Source organism: Lithobates pipiens, unplaced genomic scaffold (genome assembly GCF_037356315.1).
Source record: "Lithobates pipiens isolate NorthernLeopardFrog02 unplaced genomic scaffold, aLitPip1_a1.2 Scaffold_19, whole genome shotgun sequence".
Lineage (NCBI taxonomy): Eukaryota > Metazoa > Chordata > Amphibia > Anura > Ranidae > Lithobates > Lithobates pipiens.
In genome coordinates, this window is record NW_027507764.1 from 226,956,245 (window position 1) to 226,983,506 (window position 27,262).

The 27,262-nt window shown below is 41.4% G+C and overlaps 1 protein-coding gene across 3 annotated transcripts in view; it reads left to right on the plus strand.

The window, feature by feature from the left end:
- DDC (dopa decarboxylase) overlaps window positions 1-27,262 on the plus strand; it is a 232,366-nt gene that overhangs the window by 167,277 nt on the left and 37,827 nt on the right. For all 3 annotated transcript variants that reach the window (XM_077491761.1, XM_077491762.1, XM_077491760.1), the window contains exons 8-10: window positions 11,275-11,369; window positions 23,526-23,593; window positions 26,649-26,725. In XM_077491761.1, coding sequence (XP_077347887.1) covers window positions 11,275-11,369; window positions 23,526-23,593; window positions 26,649-26,725 — 240 coding nt within the window. The remainder of the gene's footprint in view (window positions 1-11,274; window positions 11,370-23,525; window positions 23,594-26,648; window positions 26,726-27,262) is intronic.

Here is a 27,262-nt window from a genome sequence, read left to right on the forward strand (position 1 = left end):
GACTGTGTTGCATGCAGGTTGTGTACCTGTGAAGGAAGAATCAAACATCAGATTTTTTATTTTTTTTTCTTTCTCTGCTGAGAACTGTTATAAGCTGCTGTGTGCATGTGATTGCAAGGATGAGGCAGTCAAAAAGCAAGAAGTTTATGTTTAATCAAGTTAAAGAGGACGTGAGCTCAGCATGGCCTGAGAAGATGTCTCCACCTTGTAGGGCCAGTCAAAAGGGGATTGTAGGGCCAGTGACGTGTGAGACAGCAAATGAATGGTTCAAGCGGAATCGCAAAGAGTCGGGTGCACTGCAAGGGGCTGAGATCTTGGCCTCTGACTATGTGCAACCCATGCTGCCTACAGAGGAGGTGGGAGACTTCCTTGTAAGATTTGAAAAAGTTGCTGTAAAGAGAAAATGGCCTAGGGACCGGTGGCCAAAACTGCTGCAAACCTTATTGCGGATAGAGTTCCGGTCGGTTTACCATTTGATGGATGGGGACCAGGATGACTACAGCAAGTTTAAAGAGGAAATCCTTCTTAGAGGAGAGTTCCATTGTATCACGGGCCGCCAGCAATGCTCCAGGATGGGAGAAGTGTCGCCGGAAGACCTAGGATTTGGAAATCCAGAGAAACGTAAAGTTTTCTGTCATGGCCGCTTAGGCAAAGGGGTCAGTCCCGAAAGGAGAGTACATCAGCTTGAATCCTGCATAAGTTATAGCCAACCAGCTTTGGAGCGCAAGTCTGCAGTTACCCCTAGCAACAAGGATCTTGTGTTACCTACAGGGGGCATCAGTGGGTTCAGAAAGGCTGCAGTTTTGCTCCATGGCCACATGGGGGAGTCAGCCTATAGAGACACCACACCAGTGAGACAACGCACTCAAGTGAAGGCTATGACATCAGCTGCAGGAACTGGTAAGACTGTTTCAGTTTATGATGCTGAACCCAGTGAAGTGGGAGTATGTCCAGTGGGGAGATCCGCAGTACAAATGGACATAGACTTTCTGCATTGTGCTACCCAGAGCAGTGGGGAGGCGCAGCGTAAAGCCCAACTAGACGCAGGGCTAAAGACTGAAAAGGACATGGGGACTCTGCATATGCCTGCTATGATCCAGCAGATGGCTGGGAAAATTGAGCTAGGGGTGACCAAAACAGTGCTGGTACCATGTTCCCTAGTGACAGCTGCTGCAGGGTTGCCCAGGGAAACTTCCAAGGAGCTTGCAGTGTTGGAGCAGAGAGTTTCCCAGGTCAGCTATGGAGCTGCCCAAATAGGCAAAAGTGCCCCTTTACAGAGAGCGGGTGCTGTGAAGAGTTGCTCAGAGGTTATGGTGGCTCATAGACAACCCACAAAAGCAGTAGCTATGTCAACACATAATGAGAATATTGATGGTCATGCTGACAATAGTGTTGGCCAATGTGATGTGATTGGTGATTATAATGCTGAAAAATGTGTTTCCTGTAATGTTACGACTGAGCCACACAGTGAGAGAGTGTGGGCGCAGCCCCACAACCCTACGTGTAGCCCAGTAGGCAAGGGGTTAATTCAGCCTGCAAAAGTTGAGGGTACAAAGCTGAATGTGTCTGTAGTGCCACCAGAAAAAGGTGTTCAAAATGGTGTGCTGCACCAAGCTTTAGGTGAAGCATCACCCCAATGCAACGTTGATAAAAGTGTGGTGTTACAAAATGATGTATATAGAAGTGAGGAATGTGCAGTTAAAGCTAATGAATCCCAGGTTTCTGTGCGGCTTTCTACAGCAGGTGATGCAACGCTGTGGAACACCCATGGTGGAACCACAATGGACTGGGACAGCTGGGCCAAACAATTGCTAGCCATGCTGGGTAAGGCTAACTTAAGTAACAAGGGTGTAGACACAACTGCTATGCCAGACAGGGGGATCACAGAGCCGCCGGTGGTTGAGGGCGTCTTGGTCCCTGCAAAGGTTGCTGCCCTCCACTCTGAAGAAACAGTTCAGGGCACTGGCATCGCAGATGTGTTGTCCACAGCCCCACAGCAAAATGATATTGAGTATCAAAGTGATAGAGTGACTTGTAATGACCTGCAGAGGCTCACCAACACTGGTGCAGAAGGCATAAGTGTGAGACATGTGTCTGACAGCTCTCCAGGGGAGCAACAGGCCGTGATGATGAGTACCTCCAAGGAGGATGAGGTCTCTTCAAATGTCTCACCCTCTCAACCTGCAGTCGCTGAGCCCCTCCATGTCTTGGACAGAGTAGAAGACCCTAGAAAGTTCTGGTGTTTAGACATGGGATGTTTAGAGATGACCGAAACCTTACTGGAAATGCTAGAGTTGGTAAAAATGAACTCGCTGTATACTTGGGTATCTCCACCGCAGTTGGACCAGGTGGTGCTGCGTAGCACCAATGGGTGGAGCCAGGTGGTACAGGCAGTGCTGGGAAACCATGACCAACAGTGGAATTGGTGGGACCAATGGTTAACCATTTGGCACAGGATCTCCAGATTCTCTGTGAGCGTACTTCTAGTTATTGATTGGTATGGAAGGCACGCGAGAGAACTGCTTGAGATATCAGAGGTCTCTCCGTCTGGGGCGGTGACTAGAAAAATCTCTGCTGGTGTGGTCCGAGGTGCGGCGGAGCAGTGGTCAGTAGAGGGCGCAGATACTGCCTTACCTGCTAGGCCTCATGAGAAGGAAGGGCCCAGAATGGACTCAAGATTACAAGTTAAGGTGCCCGGAGACACTATGGGAGAAAGTGTTAATGTTGGTTGCCGTAACAATGTAATGTGTAAACCTGGAAAAAATGGTTTATGCTTGGGTCAGGGTAGTTTGTTAGAACAGGTACCCATGGAGTGTTTGACAATGGGTGAGGTGGAGCTGTGCTATGGTCCCGTCGGACGTAGTCCCTCCTCGGGTCTTCTTCTAACAAACACTGAATTGGAAAGCACTGATGATATGGAAAGCTGTGATCTGTTAAGAGTTCGTTCTGTAAACAATGATTTGGTTGCAGTGGGTACCAAGAAAAACTGTTTTGAACCTGAAATACCGATGGTGAAGGGTAAAATGGGTATTTGTAAGTTGAAAGGAGGGCTCAAGGAAGGCAGAGTTCCCCCAAGAAAAGTGAATAAGCCCAGGGACCCCAAAAGAAGAGGAAGTCTGAGTATAGGACAATATAGGAACCTGTTAAGATCCAGGGGGGAATGTTCCTGGAAGCGCACCCGGAAAAAGGGTTGGGCCTACGTGGCTGACAGCCAGCACAGAGGTGTCCCAACCATCATGATGGGTGCTGGTGTTCCTCCCTCCGGATCGAAACAAAGGGGGGGGATATGTGACAGAGCGAGGCTCTGTCCCTATGAAATTAGAGGTAAAGGAGACACAGAGTTTGCATATCTGCGGACTGCAGGACTACAGAGTGTAGAGTTTAAATGGAGAAAACTGCTCTGTCAGTTTTCTCCAGGTTTTGCTAGCTCCAGATGGGATTCTGTAGTTTGGAGATCCCTGAGAGTTATGGGTGGGACGGTATCTCCAACCCTGTGTCCGGGTCTTGAGGCTAGCGAGCAGGGTGTGTGCCCAGCTGCACACAGCCCATATAACGAGGGGATTTGTGTAGGATGGTGGTGTGTGAGCAGCTTGCTGCTTGAAGCTGTGCATGTCCAAAGCTGTGTGAAGGACTCAAAGTTGTGTGCGTCCAAGGAGCCGTGTGCTGTGTGTCGAAGGGTTGGAAGCTGTGTGCGTCCAAGCAGTTTGTTGGACGGGGCAAGTAGCCAGGTGGGCTAGCATTTTCGTTCTGATTTTGCTGTATTTAATTTAAGCTTGGACCCCTGCGTGGGATTACTGGATGGACTAATATTTTGTTTTCTTCTAATAAACGTGGGCTACCAGGCCCTTAACCCTACACGCCTGACTGATGTGGACTAAAAAAATGCATCTACCAATTGAGCTAATCACCCCAATGTCACAATATATATATATATATATATATATATATATATATATATATATATATTTTATATATTATTTCTTTTTTTTAATATATTTTATAATTAGAATTAAATTTAATCAATATAAACATTCTTTCCCATTAGGCCAATTTAATTAAGATCTTGTCCTCTCCACAATAATTTTGCCCCTATTGGTCATATTTTAATATATATTTTATTATTTTTTCCTGTGTTTGTAATTTCTTTTAGTAACTATTTATTAAAGGTTATAGAGAGTATTATAGAGTGTTTTTAACTGATTGTGCATAGGTGACACCAGTTTATGTTAACCGGAGATCCCTGCATTAATGCCCCCCGTAGGTGTGAGTTTTAGCTTCGGATGTCCCTCATTTGAGTACCAAGTTGGCCGCTGGCCATGTGACTCCAAGTTGCCAGGTTACCATATAATATAAATATGGTATGAAATAGTAAGATAGCATCCCGCTTCTGCTGACGTCTTGATGATGAAACATGTGAGGTGGAGCTAGGAGTGTCATTATGTCACATCCGGTTTTGGTCCTTGGAGCACAGCGAGCCCCGGTCTTCCTGGTTTGGGGGAGAGCACTAGTGATACACACGAATACTGATAACTGTGGAAACTGCAGCACCTTGTGCCTACTTACCAGAATTAAAGACTTTATGTGTATATATATATATATATATATATATATATATATATATATATATATATATATATATAATATATATTTTATAGTCACATTTTTTATCACTGTTTTCACCAATAGACTTTATGAATCTATTTATTTTTGCATGTCTTATATGAATTTATATAATTGGCTAGCATGGTGGAACAATTTATTATTTACTTGGTATATTTAGGTTCATACCGGTTCATGTGCACTGTATTTTGCTATTTGCACAATTTTTATAATTGTTGTTAGAGGTTTATGTACTTATTGCATTTTACACAATTTATGGAAAATGTATAACTTTTGACTTTGCACGATTATACATATCACTTATCCATTAGCAGCGCCATTACCACTTTTAAATTCCTTTTTCCTCTACCACATGACCTGCCTACCACGGACCACCCCACCCTACTTCCTTACAAGTTTATTTAATGAATAAGAAGTATTTTTGTTTCAAGCATAATAGTTTTATATATATATATATATGGGATGAAGCAGCAGACAGTGTTTTGCCAGGTAAGAAAGCAGTGGCTATGGTAGTGGTAACCCATGATCCACAATTGTGTCAGGCAATGAGAAAAGCCAGAGAGTTTAGAGTACATTTTTCACTGTTAGACCTTGTGAGGGATAGAATAGTCTGAGTATAAGCTAGTCCTAGTGACCTGGAAAATATTTACCACTGGAGAAAAATAGGAGAGGGTATTTTCAGGTTAATCAAGATGGGTTGTATAACCGGATTAAATACATTTTCAGAATGGATGGGTCCAGACATGGAACCTTTTACGTCTGCTCTGTGCTCTAAACTGATGAAGTCTGCTACATTTAATCTCGGTGCTCCTTTATTGTCCTTGCTGGGAGGCCTGGGATTAAACAGCAAGATTCATGATGCCACTACCCTTTTATGCCAGTTTGGGGAGTTAGAGGAGACTAAAACAGAACCTGTCAGGGCAGAAGATAAGGTCAAGGCCAGACAGGAAGAATACAAGCAGAACAGAGAACAAAGGGAATGGGGTTGAGAAGACAGGAGGTGAAGAGAAAACCAGGCTAGTTATCTCTAGGAAAGAAATGTGGGTGGAAATAAAGTACTCTTAGTACCTAAAGATGAAATATATGGGATTTCTACTGCAGAAATGCTGAAAAGGTTGAAACAATTAGTGGGGAAAACTGTCAGGGTTAGAAACACTACTCCTAGTGAAGATAGCATCAGCCTAGATTTAGAGAAAACAGAATAGACCTCTCCTGTTAGCCCCAAAACAATTCCCAAAACCGAACATGAACCCAAACTCAAATCCCTTTATCATGGGGAGGAGTTGGAGAGAATCAGAAAAAGGGATTGGGAGGTTCCTTAGCCTTTATGAAGGTAAGGTAAATCTCCTGCAATAGGAGTGAGGGCAGTGACAGCAGGAGACCAACACCCATATGCACCTGTCACTGTATGGTGGGGAAAGTCATCTTATCCTACACATGTAATGGCTTTAGCTGATAGCAGATGGGAAGCATTGCAAGGAAATCTTTCCCATCAAAATTTGATTTATGTAGAAGGTGTGGGAGGGCAAACCATATCAGCAGTTAGGATATGGGTGAAATTGTTTATTGGCAAGGGATTAAGTTTCATGACAAATGTTTTGGTATCAGAGTTACCAGAAAATATTCTTGGGATGGATGAACTTCAAGATCAATCAATTCAGATGGAAAGGAGTACATTCAGATTTGGGTACCCTGATAAAGCATATCTGGTTAGGGCTGTGAAGGCTGTGGTCAGAGGTCATGCGAAATGGACCTCTGTCTACATTCCTCCACCAGAGAAGCCAGTCTGTCTCAAGCAGTATAGACTTCCAAGAGACCACAAAGAAATTGGGGAGAGTATTCAAGAATGATTGAGAGTAGGGATCCTTAGACCTGCTGTAAGTCCTTTCTCCTCTCCGGTGTTCCCAGTAAAGAAACCTAATGAGACATATAGCATGACTGTGGATTACAGAGGTCTAAATAAACTGGCTCCTCCATTGAAGTCAGCTGTACCTGATATGATCTCAATTGTTGAGAAAATTGCTAAAGAGGCAGGAGAATATCATGCTGTGATAGACCTGGCTAATGCTTTATTTTAGATTTTGACTCAGAGTGTCAAGACCAGTTTGCTATGGTGTGGGACAGCTGCCAGTACACTTTCACCATGCTTTCTGAAGATTATGTTCATTCTCCAATGATTTGTCATGAACTGATTGACCGAGATTTAAGTACCCTGAGTTTAAAAGTTGCTGTATTTCACTACATGTAACTGAAGCACTGCACTTGCTGCTACAGCACATGGAGACCAGAGGGTGGGCTATCGACAAAAACAAAGTTCAAGAACCTGCCACAGAAGTGAAATTCCTGGGAATGATGTGGACTGGGCCACAGTGGAAAAATGACAGAGACAGTTGTGCAAACTATCCAGGCGCTGTCGCCCCTTACTACCAAAGAGGAGGCACAGAAGTTAATTGAAGTTGTGGGGTTCTGGAGATCGTTCATCCCATATCTTGGACTGATTCAGAGGCCTATATATAATGTCACCAGAAAAAAGACTGAGTTCTCAGGGGGTTCAGAGCAGCGGACTGCATTCTTGGTTTCTAAAGAAGCTATTTTGCAGCATCAGGGATTAGGGCCCCTGAGAGAAGGAGTACCATTTCATTTGGATGTAGTGGAGCAGAATGGTACCATATCTTGGAGTACTCTTCAGGAGGGTCCTTCTTCCCATGTCACTATCTACACTGACAGCTGGGCGGTTTTTAAAGGACTGACAACTTGGATGCCCACGTGAAAGTCCAATGAACGGATTATTCATGGAAAGGTGGTGTGGGGAGGTAAGGAAGTCTGGGACTACACCTGGAAGGAAGCTCACTCCATAATGGTGGGGCATGTTAATGCACATTTGCCCCTAGATCCTTTGAGAACTATAACAGAGTTGCAGATTAAATCGGCAAAGGGAAGAAGGTGTGCTAATTGATCCTGTTTTGATGAACTTGGACACCTATACAGGACTTATGCATGTTCATTCTTGCAAATGTACAGATCAAGCCTGCAACGCTTCAACTGCTCCATTAACTTTTTCATTGCAACACCGGATCAACAGTACAGTGGTGGGCCAAAGATGTGTACTGGTTGTGCCACATCCCATACCATCCACAGGCAGCTGGTTTGATTTAAAGATACAACGGGCTATTGAAGGACCAGATACGCAATCTTACACCCACACATACACTAAGGGGGTGGGATTGGGTCCTCACACAGGCAGTCATGTTGTTAAATTCTAGGCCAATAGCCAAAAGCACGCCATATGAGGATGGTAGGAGCTGGGGAACAGGGCTTTACAGATACCATGTTACTGCTTCCCATGATATAGAAACCAAGAGTGACATATCTGAAGCTGACGCCTATCTAGGAATGAGAGGGAATCTGGCAGGAAGGTTTGAAGTTATATTTGCATTGCCATATGAGCTTTAGACAGTGGCTGGGACTCTGACTGGTTAGTGGATACTTTTCAGCAAGAGTGACAAGTGAGGCTACATAACATCAAACCTTCCAAAATAAACAGCAGTGGTCTTCTGGGAAATATCAGTATATTTCCCTTCCTCCCTATTGATGTTCTTTGAGAGGGTCAGAAGTGGATACCGGCAGGTGGCAAAGTGTTGGTCAGAGATCCAGGCAAGAAGCTAGTTAGAGGAGAGACTGTAACTGAAGGGCTGGGGTCTACTGTTTATGTATTATTAGAAGGAACAGATAATCTGTTTCCACTCCACAGGCTGTCTTTGATTTGATCCATAGGAAGACCAGAGAAAAGTGGTTACATGATGGACAGAATGGTGGAAGACCACAAGAGCTGTGGAGAGCAAGGCCTTTGATGTATCACAAGCCTGGACTTGTTTCTAAAAAAATATATAATGGACTGTCTAATGAACTTTTAGCCAAAGACTGAAACACCTTCTCAGTGACAGAAATATGGGAGAGGTTGCATTCAGAAAAGAATTGATTGATAATCAATCTAAACAACTGATGTTTAGAATTCGTTTTATTAGTAATGAAGTGATTTTCTGTATGAGGTCTGAAAGGAAAAATAATCAAGGGCAGAATGTGTTGCGTTTGTTAAAATATGTTTTTTTTATATTAATCAGACATAAAATGACATGGGACGATATTACAATAATAGTTGGTCATAGAAATCAGATTACTGTCAGGTTTTGACTTGAGAAGATATCTCTCAAACAAATGTTGTTGGATACAATGGGAATGTAGATACCATTGTTGTATTCAATTGACAGATTGAATAGGCTATTGTCTCTATAGCTACAGTAAACAGGTAAGAGAGGATCTCTCAAACTGAAAGAATGACTGTTAGCCGGTTGTTATGGAAAACAATTTATAACTATGGTAAACAAAAGCCCAAAAAAAGGAGCAGTAGAGACTGATAGTGGAGCCCACTTCATCATGCTTTAACACCAGAAGCCACTCATCATGGATTAACACCAGAGCAGGAGGAAGAATCTGTAATAAACAAGATCTCCAGGAGCAACAGAGATCATGATTACACAGTATCCGGAGTTAAGTAACTTTTAAGTGTATTTCTACTGTTACAGACCATAGGCTGTTTATTTGCTAGGCATTTTGCTTGTTATAGATATCTGTCAGTCTTGTATTGTATTCCTAATATTGTAATAGTTTTGTATGTACAGCATCTTTGTATAGTAAAAGCACATTTACACACTGCAGAGGTCTCAGCTTCCTTGCTTATACCACAAAGTAACCTTGCTAGATAGACACAAGCAAAACAAATGTGTAAGGGGATATGTCTATTTCCCCCACTCAGGTCTCAGATTACCCTCAGCCCTCTGCTGACATCATATTCCCACTCTCTGCCTCCTGCAAGCTGAGAAATAACCTTTGATGTGTGAACTTTGAATGACTGTAGATAAGATATAACTGCAGATAAACAGGTACAGCTTATGTAGGAGGATTTTTTTTCACCACTGTGTCCATATGTACTGTGTACATATACCCATTGAAGCTAATCACTTCACTTCGGTGGGTATATGTAGAAGTTTACAACCATTTTAAAGTCAAATAAAACCTATGGATTTACTTTTTTTTGCCAGAACAGTTGTATTCAAGGCATGTCTCTAGGGACACCTGTTAGGGCTTGTTCACCAGCAGCCATGGTAAATGCATAGCCACTGGTGTGTGGTGGGAGGAACAGTGCTAATGCAGCAATTGCACATTGTATTGTTTACTTTTTAATTACACTAACTGTATTGAAATGTCACAAAGTAACATTTCAATACGTTCTATTGGCCAGTGTATGGTGTGCATTGCACCAAGCTGCTCTGAAAGAAATTGCCTAACGCTGTATCGTTTTTCAGCAGCACCACTTCAATCCATTGGGGTGAACTGGATCATAGGGTGCAAGGCTTTTTGCCTTTTCTTGAGGTAGGATTGCCCTGGGCAAGACTGATGTGCAGTCCCATTACCATTTTACTATGTCAGATCTCAACTAAACAACCAAGCCCTCAAATGGCCTATGTCCTAGCTGATCACATGTACAGCACCATGGCAACTAAAAAGTTAAATAGATAGTAAGATGACACTGTTTTCATCTGTAAAGGGATAGAAGGGTTTAGTTCCATTTTAATATACTGTATTGATAAGCTAAGGCATGGGTTTACACGTCTCTAATTTAAGGTGTATGGAGTTTCCAATAAAATCAATGGAAATGCATAAAAACTCATACACTTACATATATTTTAGTTCATGCTTAAACTCACATGATAATGCACATCAATACACAATGAAATTCATTTTAATGGAATTGCAATGCATTTTGACATGCATTGAAGCTGTTTTACTGAAGCTTGGTGTTTGAGGGCAGAGTCAATATTGAAACACTTAGTTTAATCTTGACAGTAACAGAAATTGTGCCATACAGATTAAATAAACTCAATCTATCCTGTTGCATAATGTTTTCACAGTATGTGTGCAAGTCTTGGTCCTTTACAGTTACATTGCCACTTCAATCTAACCTTTGTTCTGTGCAGTCTTACTCAAATCTATAAGAATATGCCCTTGTACACACGGTCGGAGTTTCCGGCAGAATGTTTCCGATCGGAACGTTTTGTCGGATATTCCGACTGTGTGTGGTCTGCATCGGACTGTTTCGGTCCGAATATCCATCGGACCAACTTTTCCAACTTGCCGGAAATATTTTCCGACAAAATGCTCCGATCAGATATACTCCGATCATGTGTAGCCTACTCCGATGGACAAAGTGCCACGCATGCTCAGATCAAATTCCTAGACCAAAGCTATTGGCTACAAGCCTGAACATAGTCCCGTCGTAACGAAATAACGTCATCACGTTTAAACAATCGGATTTTCCGACAACTTGGTCCGACCGTGTGTATGCAACATCACTTCCGGACCTCGTCCGGAATTAATCCGTCGGAATAACTCCAACGGATTTAGTCGTCGGAATCTCCGACCGTGTGTACAAGGGCTTAGAGAGTATTGATAGTGGGACATCTAATATTGTGGGACACCATATAAATCATATTTTTACTGTGTTGTTATATAGATTTCCGGCATGTTGTTTTTTTTTTGCATAACTGCTCAAACTTAGTGTACCATGTAAACATAGAAATGGTTTATTTTTTGCAGGCAATGATGAAAATATATGGTTACACATTGATGCAGCATATGCAGGAAGTGCCTTTATTTGTCCTGAATTTAGATACCTTATGAAAGGTGTGGAGGTATGTAAAGAATATAGATGATTGGTTATTTCATGGAAACATTCTTAGAACAATTTTTTAGTATAATAGATGATTTTTATCAAATATATATATATTTCAGGTATTATTCTAAAATTAATATTTGCACTGAACGCACCTTGCATTTATCTGCAAAGCATATCGTTGGGCAGAAGTCTCGCTGAGAGAGGCATCTGTCCATGATCAAACATGTACTTGGACCACTGGGATACACCATAAGCAAAGAACACCTGTGCCTTGAAAATGTCTTTTCTTTTTCTCCCAAAAAATGTGAATTATTCATGTTTGCTCCTACAGAGATTTTCCAATGCACTGGGAAATCTCTGCAGCAAAATCGCAAAAAAAAATAAAAAATCCCTCAGAAATGCTTGTGATTGCCCTGTAAGTAAGAACTATGTAGACTAATTTGTACCCGATTGTCACTGAAGAAAATTGGAACTGGTAAATTTATTTATATAGATATATATATCTATATATCTACAGTATATATCTATATATCTACAGTATCTATCTATCTATCTATCTATCTATATATGTATATATATATATATATATATATATATATATATATATATATATATATATATATATATATATATATATTAGCAATAACTATTAATTTTTGGACAATACTTCTTTCTCTAAATAAAATACTGTAGTCAATTGAGTGCTAAATTGTCTCCATATAGGCTACCTATTCTGTCAGTATTTCATAGGTTCTTTCCTTACTTCTTTCTGATACTATAATATTTCTAATGAGAGATTTTCACTTTATTCGACTCATCGTTTATCTTTTTTTTCAATAACTAGGGAAATCTCTTGCTCTCTATCCTTCTTTTACTGCTTTTATAAACAAGTAGAATACCTTCCCGAAAAATAGACACATCTGCCAATTCTTTTATATCATATTACTCACATGTTCCGATTCCTCATTTGCCAAAAGATAAATTATCCAAAAAATGTCATACATACACCCAACATGTTTCACCAATACCATGACTTTGGAGAAATTCCCAGTCATGTGTTTGATACAACAAAAAATATGCAAAGGCTTTCTCTTATGTAAGTTCTTTATAGATGATGCTCCACCCACTCTATATATGCACATTAGCTCCTGACATACAGTACATCAGCATTTGTATATAATAAAATTGCCCATTAATTTGATTTCTGGAGGATGACATGCACAGAACACCTTCAATACACAATTTGCATTTAATGCCATATTGTAGTTGTTGAAGTCTTTCATATATTTATTTCCTGACTCTTTATATACAAATTTTCCCCTCATATTTCAGCTGGATTTTGGATGTTTAATCGTGGATAAAAGGAAGTTAGGGGAACCTTCATTTAAACCATTTGGGTTTCTAAATTTGAAATAAAAAATTGATTAATAAGTTCTTAATACTGTGTATTGCTGCCTTTAACATCAATGACAGTTTGAAGTCTTTTGTGGTATTTGTGAATGAGGCTCTTTATCTTTTCAGATGGTAAAGCTGCTCTTGGCAAAAAGCCTCCAGTTCCTGTAAATTCTTGGGCTGTCTTGCATGCACTGCACGTTTGAGAGCCCACCTTACACCAGGGTCCCCAGAGAGCCCCCCTCTTAGATCAGGGTCCACAAAGAGCTCCTCCATACATCAGGATCCCCAAAGAGCCCCCCTTACATCAGGGTCCCCAGAGAGTCAGGAAATAAATATATGAAAGACTTCAACAACTACAATATGGCATTAAATCAGGGTCCCCTGAGAGCTAGTATGCAGATGAGAGAGAGAGAGAGAGAGAGGGGGGAGAGAGTGAGAGAAAGCAATAGTAAGAAAAATAATACTGGAAGAGTGAATAAGAGAGCGGCAGGAGGACAGCGATACTGTATGAATGATAAGAAGAGTAAATAGAATGCAGAGAGAGAGAGATTTTCCAGCAGCACCTTAATTCTTCCACCACGGCCGTCTCCTGCTGCTGCCCTCAGGAATAATCTGACTCTGCAGGGCAGGCACCAGATAGTGGATGGTGCCGGCCAGATGCAAAGCAAAATCCAGCACTACAGTGTGTGGCTGGTCTGCTGCTGCTGGCTTCAGGTATATTACTCAGTTTCCACAGGTAACAGTGCAGTGGGCGGTGGCATACCAGCCGGATCGAAGAGAAGGTATCGCATTGCATCAGAAAATGCAGTTTCTGCCACTGCTGACTAGCAGGGACTGAGGACAGGCTGCCTACAGACACGGGGCTATGGGCTCCAGATTCAGGGCTATAGCCCCAGTAGCCACCCCCTAGCAACGCAACTGACCTTGAGAATTTTCTTATCAAAGCACCTTTTTTTAGCCCTATATAATTCCCTAGCCACCCGAAAATCCAAACATCCAAGATTCCTTGATTTAACAGGATGAGCTTTTAGTTTCTCCCTATTTTTATATACCAGGGACATGCAGTCAGGGGAGGCAAAATAAAAAATAAATAAATCAAGGGTCATAGTTCGGTGAACCGAGGTCACAGAGACTATTTGGGTGGTAGGTAGCCTAAGTCCTACGCCCCCAACCCCCCCCCCCCCCCCACCGCTGGCAAAAAATTGGGGCTCCTACGACCTGTGGTTCCTGAGATACGGGGCTCCTTGAGTAGCCTGTCAGAAGCTACATACAGAGCGGCAAGTTTAAATACAAGCTGGTACACTCTGCAGCAGACTGAGAGGTTGAGTTCACAGTGCCTCTCCTCACTTCTTGTCAGAGGCACTGAGTTCAAAGGACAGCTTGGAGTCTTGGACCAATGGTAAAGTACCATTAGCCCCAGCTGTCCAATAAAAATGCTGCAGTGGAGGCACGCCTTTCATTGCAGTGTCATAGAAGGGGCATGTGTCTTAAAGACAAATGCTCCCTTCCAGCCCAGCCCTCTTAAAGAGGAAGTAAACCCTGATGAGTTTACTTCCTCTTTCATTCCCTGCAAAGGCAAAGCATAATGGACTACTATGCATCGCATAGTAGCCCATTATGTGTCACTTACCTGACACAGGAGCCAGCGAAGTCGCCGCTGTCCCCTGTAGTCCGCCGCATCCATCTTGTTGGTGGAGTCTCGCAGCTCCGCCGCTGTCATTCGGCGAAGCCGCGATGACGTCACTCCCGCGCATGCGCACAGGAGCTGACACGCACGGCAGCTCCGTCGCTGAGAATGGCCCGCTCAGACAGCGGTGCCTGTTTTCGGGCAAATATCTCCTAAACCATATAGGTTTAGGAGACATTGCTTGGACCTACAGGTAAGCCTTAATCTAGGCTTACCTGTAGGTCAAAGTGGTTTGTAAGGGTTTACAACCACTCTAACTATAAGGAAATAACATGGGTTTATGGGTATAAGATTTACCCACAATCCCATGTTTTTCTCACACAGTTAAGAGGGAGAATGAGAATCCGCTGCTGTTGAAAAGGTACTGTTATAATCAAGCAAAATCGTATTATTATGCTATAGGTTATAATATCATTTATTATTTATCTATTTACTGTGAAATTCTGGTTTGAAGTTATAACGTCAAGCTTCAGTAATTTGTCCTTTAGGCTACCTGCTTGAGTACAGCTTTTAAAAATAAAGTAAATTACCTTAAAAACAATATATAATAATTGTTTGTATATTACGTATGGTAATTAACCCCTTGCCACCCAGGCCAATTCTGACACTTCTCTCCTACATTTTTTTGCTATATAATTACTCAGAACCCCCAAACGTTATATATATTGTTTTAGCAGACACCCTAGGGCAGTGATGGCGAACCTTGGCACCCCAGATGTTTTGGAACTACATTTCCCATGATGCTCTGGCACTCTGCGGTGTAGTGGAGCATCATGGGAAATGTAGTTCCAAAACATCTGGGGTGCCAAGGTTCGCCATCACTGCCCTAGGGAATAAAATGTTGGTTGTTGCAACTTTTAATGTTACACGATATTTGCGCAGCAAATTTTCAAACGTGTTTTTTTGGGAAAAAAACTGTTTCATGAATAATAAAAAAAACCACTAAAGATAACCCGATTTTTTTGTATAATGTGAAAGATGATGTAATGCAAAGTAAATAGATACCTAAAGTCTTACGTTTTAAACTTGCGCACACTCGTGGAATGGCGCCAAACTTCAGTACTTAAAAATCTCCATAGGCGATGCGTTAACATTTTTTACAGATTACATGTTTAGAGTTACAGAGGTCTAGTGCTAGAATTATTACTCTCGCTCTAACGATTGTGGCGTATGTAACCTGTGTGTATCTGGCTCTGATACTAGCCTCACCAGCCACTGACCTTACTGCATGTCCCTGTTATATACGTATATTTTTTACATGTTTCAATACTGTGCATTGGAACTATCTGGTCATTATTCCAAAATACATGAGCTAGCTAAAACAGTATGCTATATAAATTACCCCTACAATGCTACAGTTATAAAAATATATTTATGCCTGTTGTTTCACTAGCTAGGGTTTGTGAAATTTCTTTCACAGTAGGAACAAAGAGGCATGCTTTGCTTCTTCCAAGTTTCTTTTATCGGTCCACCTTTCTGCTTTTCCATGTGGCTGCGCATGAAGAGATATTCCTGTTCCCCATTCTGTACATCCCACTAGGTTTATTTGGTAGCATTTCTCTCAAATCTTTATCATATATTGCTTGCTATCAGACAGTTTTTTCACAGAATGTTTAACCCCTTCATGCTGACCGTACGCAAATTTGCGTTCATGGCTTGAAGGGGTTATACTGGGATGATGCCTGCATCACCCCGGTACTGTTTTTTAGAGTGGGCGGTTGGCTCTTTAGTGATAAAGTCCCATGCGGGCTAAAAGCCAATTGCCTGTTATCGTAAAGGAGCAGAGAGGACGTTCCCCGCCACATTTTGCCGCTCTTCCCGGGCCTCCTGTCCCACCAGAAGACCCGAGCCACCAGCTAGCATGTCTGCCGGCTAGGCTGAGACCCGAATGAAGTCAGATTCAGCTCTGATCGGGTCACCAGGGTAAAATCCCGGAAAGCGAAGTCACAACATCACTTGCGGTTTACTCGTCTGTCAACGGCACAGATTTTAAAAAAGTTACAATATTCAGAATCGCCAATTTTGCCGAACTGAATAATTTTTTAAGTGCAAAATAGAGATTTGTTTTTTTTGGACCAACGATCCCTCCATAAAGAGTACCTATCACTACCTATTACTGTCATTAGGGGTGTTTACATTCCTTTTGACAGCAATAAAAGTGATCAGATTTTTTTTTAAAAGGGACAATGTAAAAAATAAATAAAGAAAAAAATTATAATTTTAAAGCTCCCCCATTCCTGCATGCTCAAGCAACAAAGAAAACACAGACGTAAGTCATGTCCACAAATGTAAACGGTGTTCAAATCACACATGTGAGGTATCGCCCCGATCGACCGAGTGAGAGCAATATTTCTTGCACCTCCTCCCTAAAGACCTCCTCTGTAACTCTAACCTGGTAACCATAAAAAAATTTGAAAGCGTCGCCTATATGGATTTGTAGGGCCATTCTGCAAGTGTGCACAATTTTAAAGCATGAGATGTTAGGTATATATTTGATATATATATATATATATATATATATATATATAGATAGATATATATATATATATATATATATATATAGATATATATATATATATATCTATATATATAGATATATATATATATATAATGTTTGGGGGTTCTAAGTAATTTTCTAGCAAAAAATACTGATTTTTTACTTGTAAGCAACAAATGTCAGAAATGGGCTTAGGCGTGAAAGGGTTAAAATCTGTCCTGATTGAGTAGTTGCCAACCACCCTAATAATACTGTCTTCTTTCTTATATTATTCTTTTAATAGGGATATGCAGGTCCATGTATTGGACCAAGTATTGTATTTTTGTATCTGTGATTTTTTCTCTTTGACATAGGGTATCTATGGTTCTCAAATCTTTCATTAAAGGGGTTGTAAAGGTAATCATTTTTTTACCTTAATGCATTCTATGCATTAAGGGTCCGTTCACACAGGGGCAACTCAGATCCGACTTCAGGTCGCCCCTAGTCGGACATTTACAAATCAATGTAAGTGAACGAGAGCCATCTTAATGCACACTACTGAAGTCGCTCCGACGTCAGAAAAGGTTCCTGTACTACTTGAATCCGACTTGTAGGCGACCGGTACCCATTGATTTCAATGGAGGTCGACTCCAAGTCAGATCTCCGTCTATACGGAGGCGACTCTGACAGAATTATAAGCTCTCAAGAGGGAACTCCACACCAAATTTATGAAAAAAAATTGGTGTGGGTTCCCCCTCCGAGAGCATACCAGGCCCTTAGGTCTGGTATGGATATTAACCTCCCTGGCGGTGTGATTCAGTCTGGAATTAGGTGCTGAAAGTGGTACAATTATTTTGCACGGAAATCTGGCTTTTATTTTGTAGTCCTGTAATTCTTAGGAATAACGCTCTTAAATCTGTTCAAACCAGAGTCTAGCAGACATCCCGGGTATGATAAAGTTTATAATATAATAAAGAATAATAAAAATTATTCAATAATGTAATCAAATCCAAAAACACTGAAAAATTGACACTTTTTGGTTGCTATGGACAATCTCCAAATTCCAGGCAGTAAAAAACTGTATTTATAATATAAAAGTGCATGCAGGGCACTGCACAGACCACTAGGGACAAAGGGTGTGTGTATTTTTTAATACAGCACTGTAATCTGTAAGATTACAGTGCTGTGCGTGTGTTGTGTGTTTTTACTTTTTTGAATTTGCCGCCGTTCTCCGCTCCCGTGCGCCGTAACGCAGCAGGGAACGGAGCTCGGCGGCATTCGGCACTGTGAATCGAGCGGAGGATGGCTCGATCACACAGCGCGGCGGACATCGCTGGATCCAGGGGACAAGGTAAGTAACTCTCCCTGTGTCCTCCCCTGCATCGAGCGAAGCCATCCCGAGTCTGGCTCAGGGTTACCGCTCCTATCAGTATATTCCTACCCCGAGCCAGACTCAGGATTACCGCTAGGGGGGTTAAGGGGAACCCCCTACGCCGAAAAAACGGCATGGAGATCCCCCCAGATCCATACCAGACCCTTATCCGAGCACGCTACCCAGCCGGCAAGGAAAGGGGGTGGGGACGAGCGTGTGCCCCCCCTCCTGAGCCGTACCAGGCCACGTGCCCTCAACATGGGGGGGTGCCTTGGGGAAGGGGGGCCACACGGTGCACCCACCCCAAAGCACCTTGTCCCCATGTTGATGAGGACAAGGGCCTCTTCCCAACAACCCTGGCCGTTGGTTGTCGGGGTCTGCGGGCAGGGGGCTTATCGGAATCCGGGAGCCCCCTTTAATAAGGGGGCCCCCGGATACCGGCCCCCCACCCTATGTGAATGAGTATGGGGTACACCTGGAAAAAAAAACACAACACAGGGTTAAAATAGTTTATTGCACAGCTCCGGGGGTCTTCCGTCTTCGGGGTCTTCTCACCGGACTTCTGCTAGCTCTTTTGCTAGCGGAGGAGCCCGGCTTTCTTCTTCCTCGCCGCCCTCTTCTTCCAACTTCGGGGGTCTTGTCCCCCTCTTCGGTTCTTCTTGCCGGGCCACCGCTTCTTCTTTCAGCTCTTTTACTAGCGGTGGCCCGGTCTTCTGTCGCCGCCATCGCCGCCGCCGCCTTACGTTCTTCTTTTTTTCTTCTTCTCCTGGAGATGTTGACTCGACGCTCTCTCCGGCCGCAATGTCAGGGATGCGGTGCACGGCGACTTATATAGGGACAAGGGGCGGGGTCGCCGGTTGATGTCACAGTCCCAGCATCCTCCAGGACTGTGACATCGTGACACCATGTGACATCAACCGGCGACCCCGCCCTTTGTCCCTATATAAGTCGCCGCGCACCGCGTCCCTGACATTGAGGCCGGAGAGAGCCAACATCTCCAGAAGAAGAAGAAGAAGAAGAACGGAAGGCGGCGGCGGCGGCGACAGACCGGGCCACCGCTAGTAAAAGAGCTGGAAGAAGAAGCGGTGGCCCGGCAGAAGAACCGAAGAGGGGGACAAGACTCCCGAAGTCAGAAGAAGAGGACGGCGGCAAAGAAGAAAGCCGGGCTCCTCCGCTAGTAAAAGAGCTAGAAGAAGATAGTGGAGGAGTCCGGCGAGAAGACCCCTGGAGCTGTGCAATAAACTATTTTAACCCTTGTGTGTTTTTTTTTTACTTTTTTATTTACAGGTGAATGGGTAGGGGTACGTTGTACCCCATACTCATTCACATAGGGTGGGGGGCCGGTATCCAGGGCCCCTTATTATAGGGGGCTCCCGGATTCCGATAAGCCCCCCGCCCGCAGACCCCGACAACCAACGGCCAGGGTTGTCGGGAAGAGGCCCTTGTCCTCGTCAACATGGGGACAAGGTGCTTTGGGGTGGGGGGGCCACATGGCCCCCCCTTCCCCAAGGCACCTCCTATGTTGAGGGCACATGGCCTGGTACGGCTCAGGAGGGGGGGCGCACGCTCGCGGCCACCCCCTTTCCTGGCCGGCCGGGTAGCGTGCTCAGATAAGGGTCTGGTATGGATTTGGGGGGACCCCCATGCCATTTTTTTGGCGTAGGGGGTTCCCCTTAAAATCCATACCAGACCTAAGGGCCTGGTATGCTCTCGGATGGGGAACCCACGCCAAATTTTTTTCATAAATTTGGTGTGGAGTTTCCCCTTGAGAGCTCATTCTCTGATTGGCCGCGGCAAAAGTCGCCTGGCCTGGGGTGACTTAAAGTCGTGTTGTAATTTGCCCCAAGTCGTGTTCTGATGTTGGACGAGAAGGCCTGGCTCGCAGTCTCTGCTCTAATTTATCCCAAAGGTTTTCTCTCGAGCTGAGGTCAGGACTCTTAGCAGGCCAGTCAAGTTCCTCCACCCCAAAAAAGTCCATGTCTTTATGGACAATGCTTTGTGCACTGGTCCAAATCATTTGGTGGAGGGGGGATTATGGTGTGTGGTTGTTTTTCAGGGGTTGGGCTTGACCCCTTATTTCCAGTGAAAGAAACTCTTAAGGTGTCAGCATTCCGAGACATTTTGGACAATTTCATGCTCCCAACTTTGTGGGAACAGTTTGGGGATGGCCCCTTTCTGTTCCAACATGACTGAACACCAGTGGACAAAGCAAGGCCCATAAAGACATGGATGAGCAAGTTTGCGGTGGAGGAACTTGACTGGCCTGCACAGAGTCCTGACCTCAACCCCCATAGAACACCTTTGAGATGAATTAGAGTGGAGAATGCGAGCCAGGCCTTTTGGTCCAACATCAGTGCCTGACCTCACAAATGCGCTTCTGGAAGAATGGTCAAATATTCTGATAGACATACTCCTAAACCTTGTGGACAGCCTTCCCAGAAGAGTTGAAGCTGTTATAGCTGCAAAGGGTGGGCCAACACAATATTGAATTGGGATGCCTGGGATGCCATTAAATTCGATGTGCGTGTAAAGGCAGGTGCCCCAATACTTTTGACAATATAGTGTATCTGTTGACATAAGATGACATATCCATTATTATTCACCTTGTCAGTGGGTTTATAATAATTGTGTTATTCTCCTGTAATTTTCATAAAAATCTCCTCTGATTGCACATCTGTTCACACACATATGTTGGACTTGATGGACTTGTGTCTTTTTTCAACCTCACCTACTATGTTACTATGGGGGTTATTTACTAAAGGAAAATCCACTTTGCACTGCAAGTGCACTTGGAAGTAAAGTCGCTGTAGAACCGAGGGGGACATGCAAGGAAAATAAAAAACAGCATTTTAGCTTGCACATGATTGGATGATAAAATCAGCAGAGCCTCCACTAATTTCAGATCTACCCCTTAGATTTAGAGCGACTGCACTTCCAAGTGCGCTTTCAGTGCAAAGTGGATTTGCCTTTCTTAAATAACCCCCTATGTTTCTTAGATGTTTTAGGTAGGTCTATGAAACTGAATATTGTCCCTATTTATATGGTGTGGGTATGAATATGTTAATTGGGGAAAACAGTCCATAAATACACCCTGTTTGGCAGTGGAAGACACCAAGGCATTGATTTGGGGAAGAACAATTTGGAAGTTTGACCCCTTGTAAGGTTGAAGAGCAGATGTGGGATGCCTACTATCGCCAGTAAGAAATAGCGTAGTACCTCATGCATTACCTGATGACATCATTGCACAGGCATACTGAATTACATAGGCTGCTGGTGCATGTCTATGGAGTGAGCAGAGCATCATCTATAATGAGCTGGTGTTCCTCAGAATGGAGGCAACACTGTATACAATTTTTTTTATATTAACAAACGTAGGGTAGTCCAGATTTCAGCTTTAAATAGAAGAATAGCCACCCATTAAAACAAATAAGATGCATTAGGTGGACTTCACTGTTAGGACCAATGGGTATTTGTAAGACTTTGCAAAGAAAATGACTGCTTTTATTGTCGTGTAAACATTTGTTAAATGTTAACGAAGGAGTACAGAGGTATTATAAAAACATTTTATTGCCCTGACCTAGTGTAAAAAATATGTCTGTGCTGGACATTCCAACTACACTTCAAATTGTAGTTGCATGTTCATAAACCAACTGCTTATTAATCTCCATTTCCGCCACCTAACATATATATATATATATATATATATATATATATATATATATATATATATATATATATATATATATATATATATATATACATTAAATATCCTACAAATATGTATGTTTATGTACAGAAGAGTCTCCAGACACCACCTCTCAAGGATAAAGTAGAATATATCTACTCCAATATTTAGCTGGCTATATGCTTGTACGTTTTTAAACAAACGGTTGTATGAATATTTGTATGAAAATTCATTCAAAAATTCTGATTGCCTTTAATGACTTTATGACTGTTGTTCAAAAGTACTTCAGCATTTTGTTCGCATTTACCATTCACTTTTGGAATGAATTCACCTCCCCAAATGAAAACCACATACATATTAGAAATGAGTTTGTTGAAGAAAAATTTCCATGCTGCTTTCTCAATATTGCTCATCACTGCAGTTGAGATTGACCCTATTTAGGATTATAAAATCCAACCCACATTCTTAAAACCAAAGATTTTGAGTGGAATTATATTAGTGTACGGCCAGCTTAAAGTTTATGGAACTCCAAAAATGTGAGAATCTTTTGGAATTCGTTTTCCAGGATCAGATGACAATCATCTATTATCTATTGGCCGCTGTAGCCTTAATTTACTTATCCGCATACGAAAAATAACAGCAGTGATTTGGTTGACTGTGAGCAAGAAACATGTTTCTACCCTTAATTTTTTAGAAATTTCCCTCATTTCTTATTATTTTGGCATGGTAGTTGTGATAAATGCAATGATTTGATTTCTATCTTCCCTTTCTTTCATATATTTTACATCACTGGCCATCATGTACTTTCATTTCCTATCTCTCATTTGTTGTCAAGATAAGTCCTGGTGCCTTATGGCAATATAAATAAGTCTATGAATGAAGGGACCTTAAGCAGACAGTAACAGATGATATGGCCACAGAAAATGTATGAAAACAACAGCATAACCTAATAAAAAGTGACCCCAAAGGCTTGAGCCAGTAACAATTTCCTGTTCATTCTTTCTCTTAATTATACGTATTGGTTACTGAAGGAAATGAATGAGAGCTGATGCTGGAAATAGATCATCTGTCAGCATGGGAACAATTGAAAAGCTGTACAGCCTCTATTACTTTCTGTTTGCTCTTGTCTACTGTTGTATCCAGCTAGCTCTCGTAAAAGAAAGAAAAAGGAAAACAGAGAAAAAGAGTGACAAGAGAACAAATGTGTCTAATTTCATCCCCAAAGAAAACAACCTGTATACAGGCATACCCCACTTTTAAGTACACAATGGGGTTTATTTACTAAAGTTGGAAAGTGCAAAATTAGTCTCACTTCTACATAGAAACCAATGAGTTTCCAGGTTTTATTACCAAAGCTTAATTGAACAAGCTGGGGTTAGAAGCTCATTGGTTTCTATGCAGAAGCGAGCCTGATTTTGCACTTTCCAGCTTTAGTAAATAAACCCCATTGCGTACTTAAAAGTGGGGTATGCCTGTATAAACTACAGAATATTTCAGAAAACCCCAAAATCAAAATGGAACTGTTGTTAACCTTCAAAACTTTTACCTTTATTACAGTTTGCAGACTCGTTCAATTTTAACCCACATAAATGGCTGTTAGTGAACTTTGACTGCTCTGCATTTTGGTAAGTAAAATAATAAAAAAAAGGTTATAATTATATTTTCTATATAAATAATGTATAATTATTTAAACAAAGTAATTAGATTTTTTTTTAACCGTGTTTTAAAATTGCAGTCCTCTATCTTACTTAGTCCTTCTCAGCCTCTTTGCCTCCCGAATGGGAAGGGAAGTGACAGCGCAAACATTTAGCATGGTAGGACTGAGAGAAACCAAAATAATCGATAGAATTTACCCTTTCTTAGAGATTTGAGTGTATTTAAATGTGATTTCAAATTGAGAAAACCCCTATTCTATGTGCGTCATGCATTCCCATTCAAACATTACTGACAGAGAGATGAGTTTGCCATTGTGCTGCAGTTAAAAACGTTCTTGGGGGGAGGTCTAAGAGGATAAAAACTGAGAAAATCCAAACCACAAAAGATAGATAGGCCTATTGTTTTCACTGATTTATTAGGAATAAATGTGCGAAAAGAACATCATTGTGAATGCAAAAATCTTCGTAGGAGAAAAGTAACTGTGCTAAAAAAAAGTCTTAACAGAACCCCTGGGTAGTCCCATTCTTTGTCCCCTGGCTTTAACAAAAGTTTACTCCTCCTATAATCACCCACACCCATGTGCACCCTCTACCCTGATCTTGGGTCTTTCACCACTTTTTCTCCCCCACCAAGAGGGAACATTCTTTCCCCCATGCCCCCTCCCACCCGACCTCTCCTTTCTTCCTTAACCCCCCTTCACCCTTCCCTGACTTTCTGCTCTCTGGCTCTCTGCCCTACCTGTACTCTTTTAGTCCCTATCTTTTCCTCCACAGCCTCTTCAGTGGAGACCTCCCATTGGGACAACTCCTTGGATTTCCCTCATTGCCGCCCACCCCTATCCGCAGTCTCCGAGTACTCTTTAGTACCCCTTGTAGGAGTGCTACCTTTGTGTCATCCTGTACATAGATAAGAGTCTTCTCACCTATATACCCATCCCTAACTATTCTTTGTCACCATATTGACTATGCACAGACTTTCAGCCTACTTCTACACGTCTATTTGGAGGACTGTCCTCCTGCACCACTTGTTATGTATCCTTTAATTTCTACATATTTTCTACATATTTCTATATTATTTTCATTTCCGTGTTCCATCCATGTTGAGTTGAAACCACTGTCTACATGTACCTGTTGTACTATGTCCTGTACCTCTGTACTGGAACCCTTTAAAAAAATTACATACAGCTGTGTGCAATCTCATTGCACCTCAAAAGTCCCTGTGAATTTTTTATTTTTTTGAATTTAGGATTTTATTTAGGGATGTAGTGCTTAGACCTGTTTCTCAACCCTGCATACATAATATTTTCTCATGTATTGGGTATTTTATAACAAAATGAGAAGTGAGAAGACAAATAAAAGTTTTATCTGTAAAACCCTACATAATTCATTTTAATAGATCAGTTTGAAAAATCTGCAGTATTTTCAGGTTTCTTTTCTGTTTATGCACTTGGTAAGGGTATATAACTACAGTGAGCTAAGATATTTTGAAGAAGTAAACAGCTTACTTATCCTCAGTAAGGTTCTCATAATGGCAATTATAGACAGTATGTAGACTTTAAAAAATCTATAAAAAAAATTTGAAATAGGTTTTGTTATTTAGCTTGAAAAACTATGTATGTCCATCAAATTTAAAGTAGGAGTAAACTCTCATAGAGGATTTTTACGTATAGGTAAGCCTATAGTAAGGTGCACCGTTTAGGAGATATTTCCTACTGAAGCCGTTGTTAACAACACCGGTGCATGCGCTCTGTTTTCTTTTTTTTTATTAAGCCATAAACACACACATTCCTTAATGCACAAAAGCATTATTATTTATATATTCTTTGCACACTGCAAATCGGGACAAGTTTACTACATCAGATGAAAACAAAAATAATGTGGCACTCCAAATAATAACAAAATATAAAAACTGGGAAAGACAAGTGAATATACTGGAACCAGCAATATCATATAAATGAATATAACAATATATGTTGCATATAAACAAATAGAAACTCAAAGTGAATGTTCCAGGGATGAATAAATAAAAAATAAAAAATAAAAAATCCTTGAGGGAAGGGACTGATGTGAAAGTTCAATATATGTATAGCTCTGTATAAGCTGATGGTGCTATATAAGTACCTCTAATAAATGAAAAAAATATATATATATGCTCTTGCATGGTGCAGTAGTGCTCATAAAATTGAATGTGTACTTCATGTAGCCAGCAGTGGCATAACAGAAGTTGGCAACATAAAGTATTCTTCGGATTTTATGAGTACTGATTAATCCCATGGGAGGGTACAAAGAACCATATAAGAGAAGTGAGGCAGTTTTCACTGGAAAGGTTGGGTTACTCATACAAATTTTGAACAGGCAGCCATGTAGTTTAAGCTTGGTCTTGACTATCATTTATTATAGCATGCAGATTTTTAATGTATGATTGTTAAATAATTAAGCAATCATAAATTTACAATGCTGAGCTATATTTAAAATATATTTTAATAACACAATTTACAGATTTTTAGTGAAATTAGTTCTGTTTATCCTAGTGCAAAGGTATGCAACCAATAAGTAGGAGGACCATATGGGGTTCCAGAATACATGTACAGATGAGATTCATTGCACTTTGTTACCTAGAAAATAAACAGAATACCAACACTTGGTGCTTTCCAAAAATGACAATGCTGTGTTACCCTAAAATAATTTTTAAACCACTGGTATTTTTTTAAACACCTGTCAGGTTTTCATTGTTATCTGGTGTCCCATAATATCCACATAGGAAGATGTCCTTTCTATCTCTGTTTTAGTAACAACTCAATATGTTGGATTTACACATCCCTTTCAGTCCCGTTGATAGTGGTCACTAGGACAAAAAGAGAAGGTAATTCTCTCCAGCAAGGACAAAGATAGCAACATAATAATAATCATAATAGTAATCATCTGACAGGGATGGTAAGCTTTACTAGTCTATTCAAAACTAAAAAAGTATACAAATTATATTTTTATAGCTTTCTTAACCAGCATATTTTAATTTATCACACAGGGTAAAAAAAAGATCTGACCTAATAGGTGCCTTCAAACTCGACCCTGTCTACCTTCAACATGACCATCAAGAATCAGGTTAGTCTATTAATTTGTGGTAAATGCTAGCAAAGATATTCTTACATATGTAGGCAAAGATCTATTCTCTCCATGAGTAGAATTCTAAAATAATTACCGTATATCTTCATTAAAATTAAGATCCTAATTAATTCTATACTCCTTCAATTTGAATGTAATGAAAATTAAGTTTAATGTACAGTTATGAAGTAGATGGAGCTGCTGATCATGGGAAATAAGTATGAGGCCATCATGCAGTAATTTTCTTTTTTCACCCTATTCATATAAACAAAGAACATCTGACTGGGAGAGAAAGAGCTTAGTAACATTCAATTTTGCCAGCATTCACACAAAACAAATATAAGTAATTTCACAGGATAAATAGCTCTGAGAAATTGTTATAGATACACCCTAATGCCCTGTACACACGACCGGCCTTTTCGATGGACTAGGTCCACCGGTCTTCCCGACAGGCGGTCTGATGGACTTTCCGAACAAACGGACTTGGCCACACACAAACGGACTAAGTCCGTTCGAAAGTCCATTCGGTTTGAACGT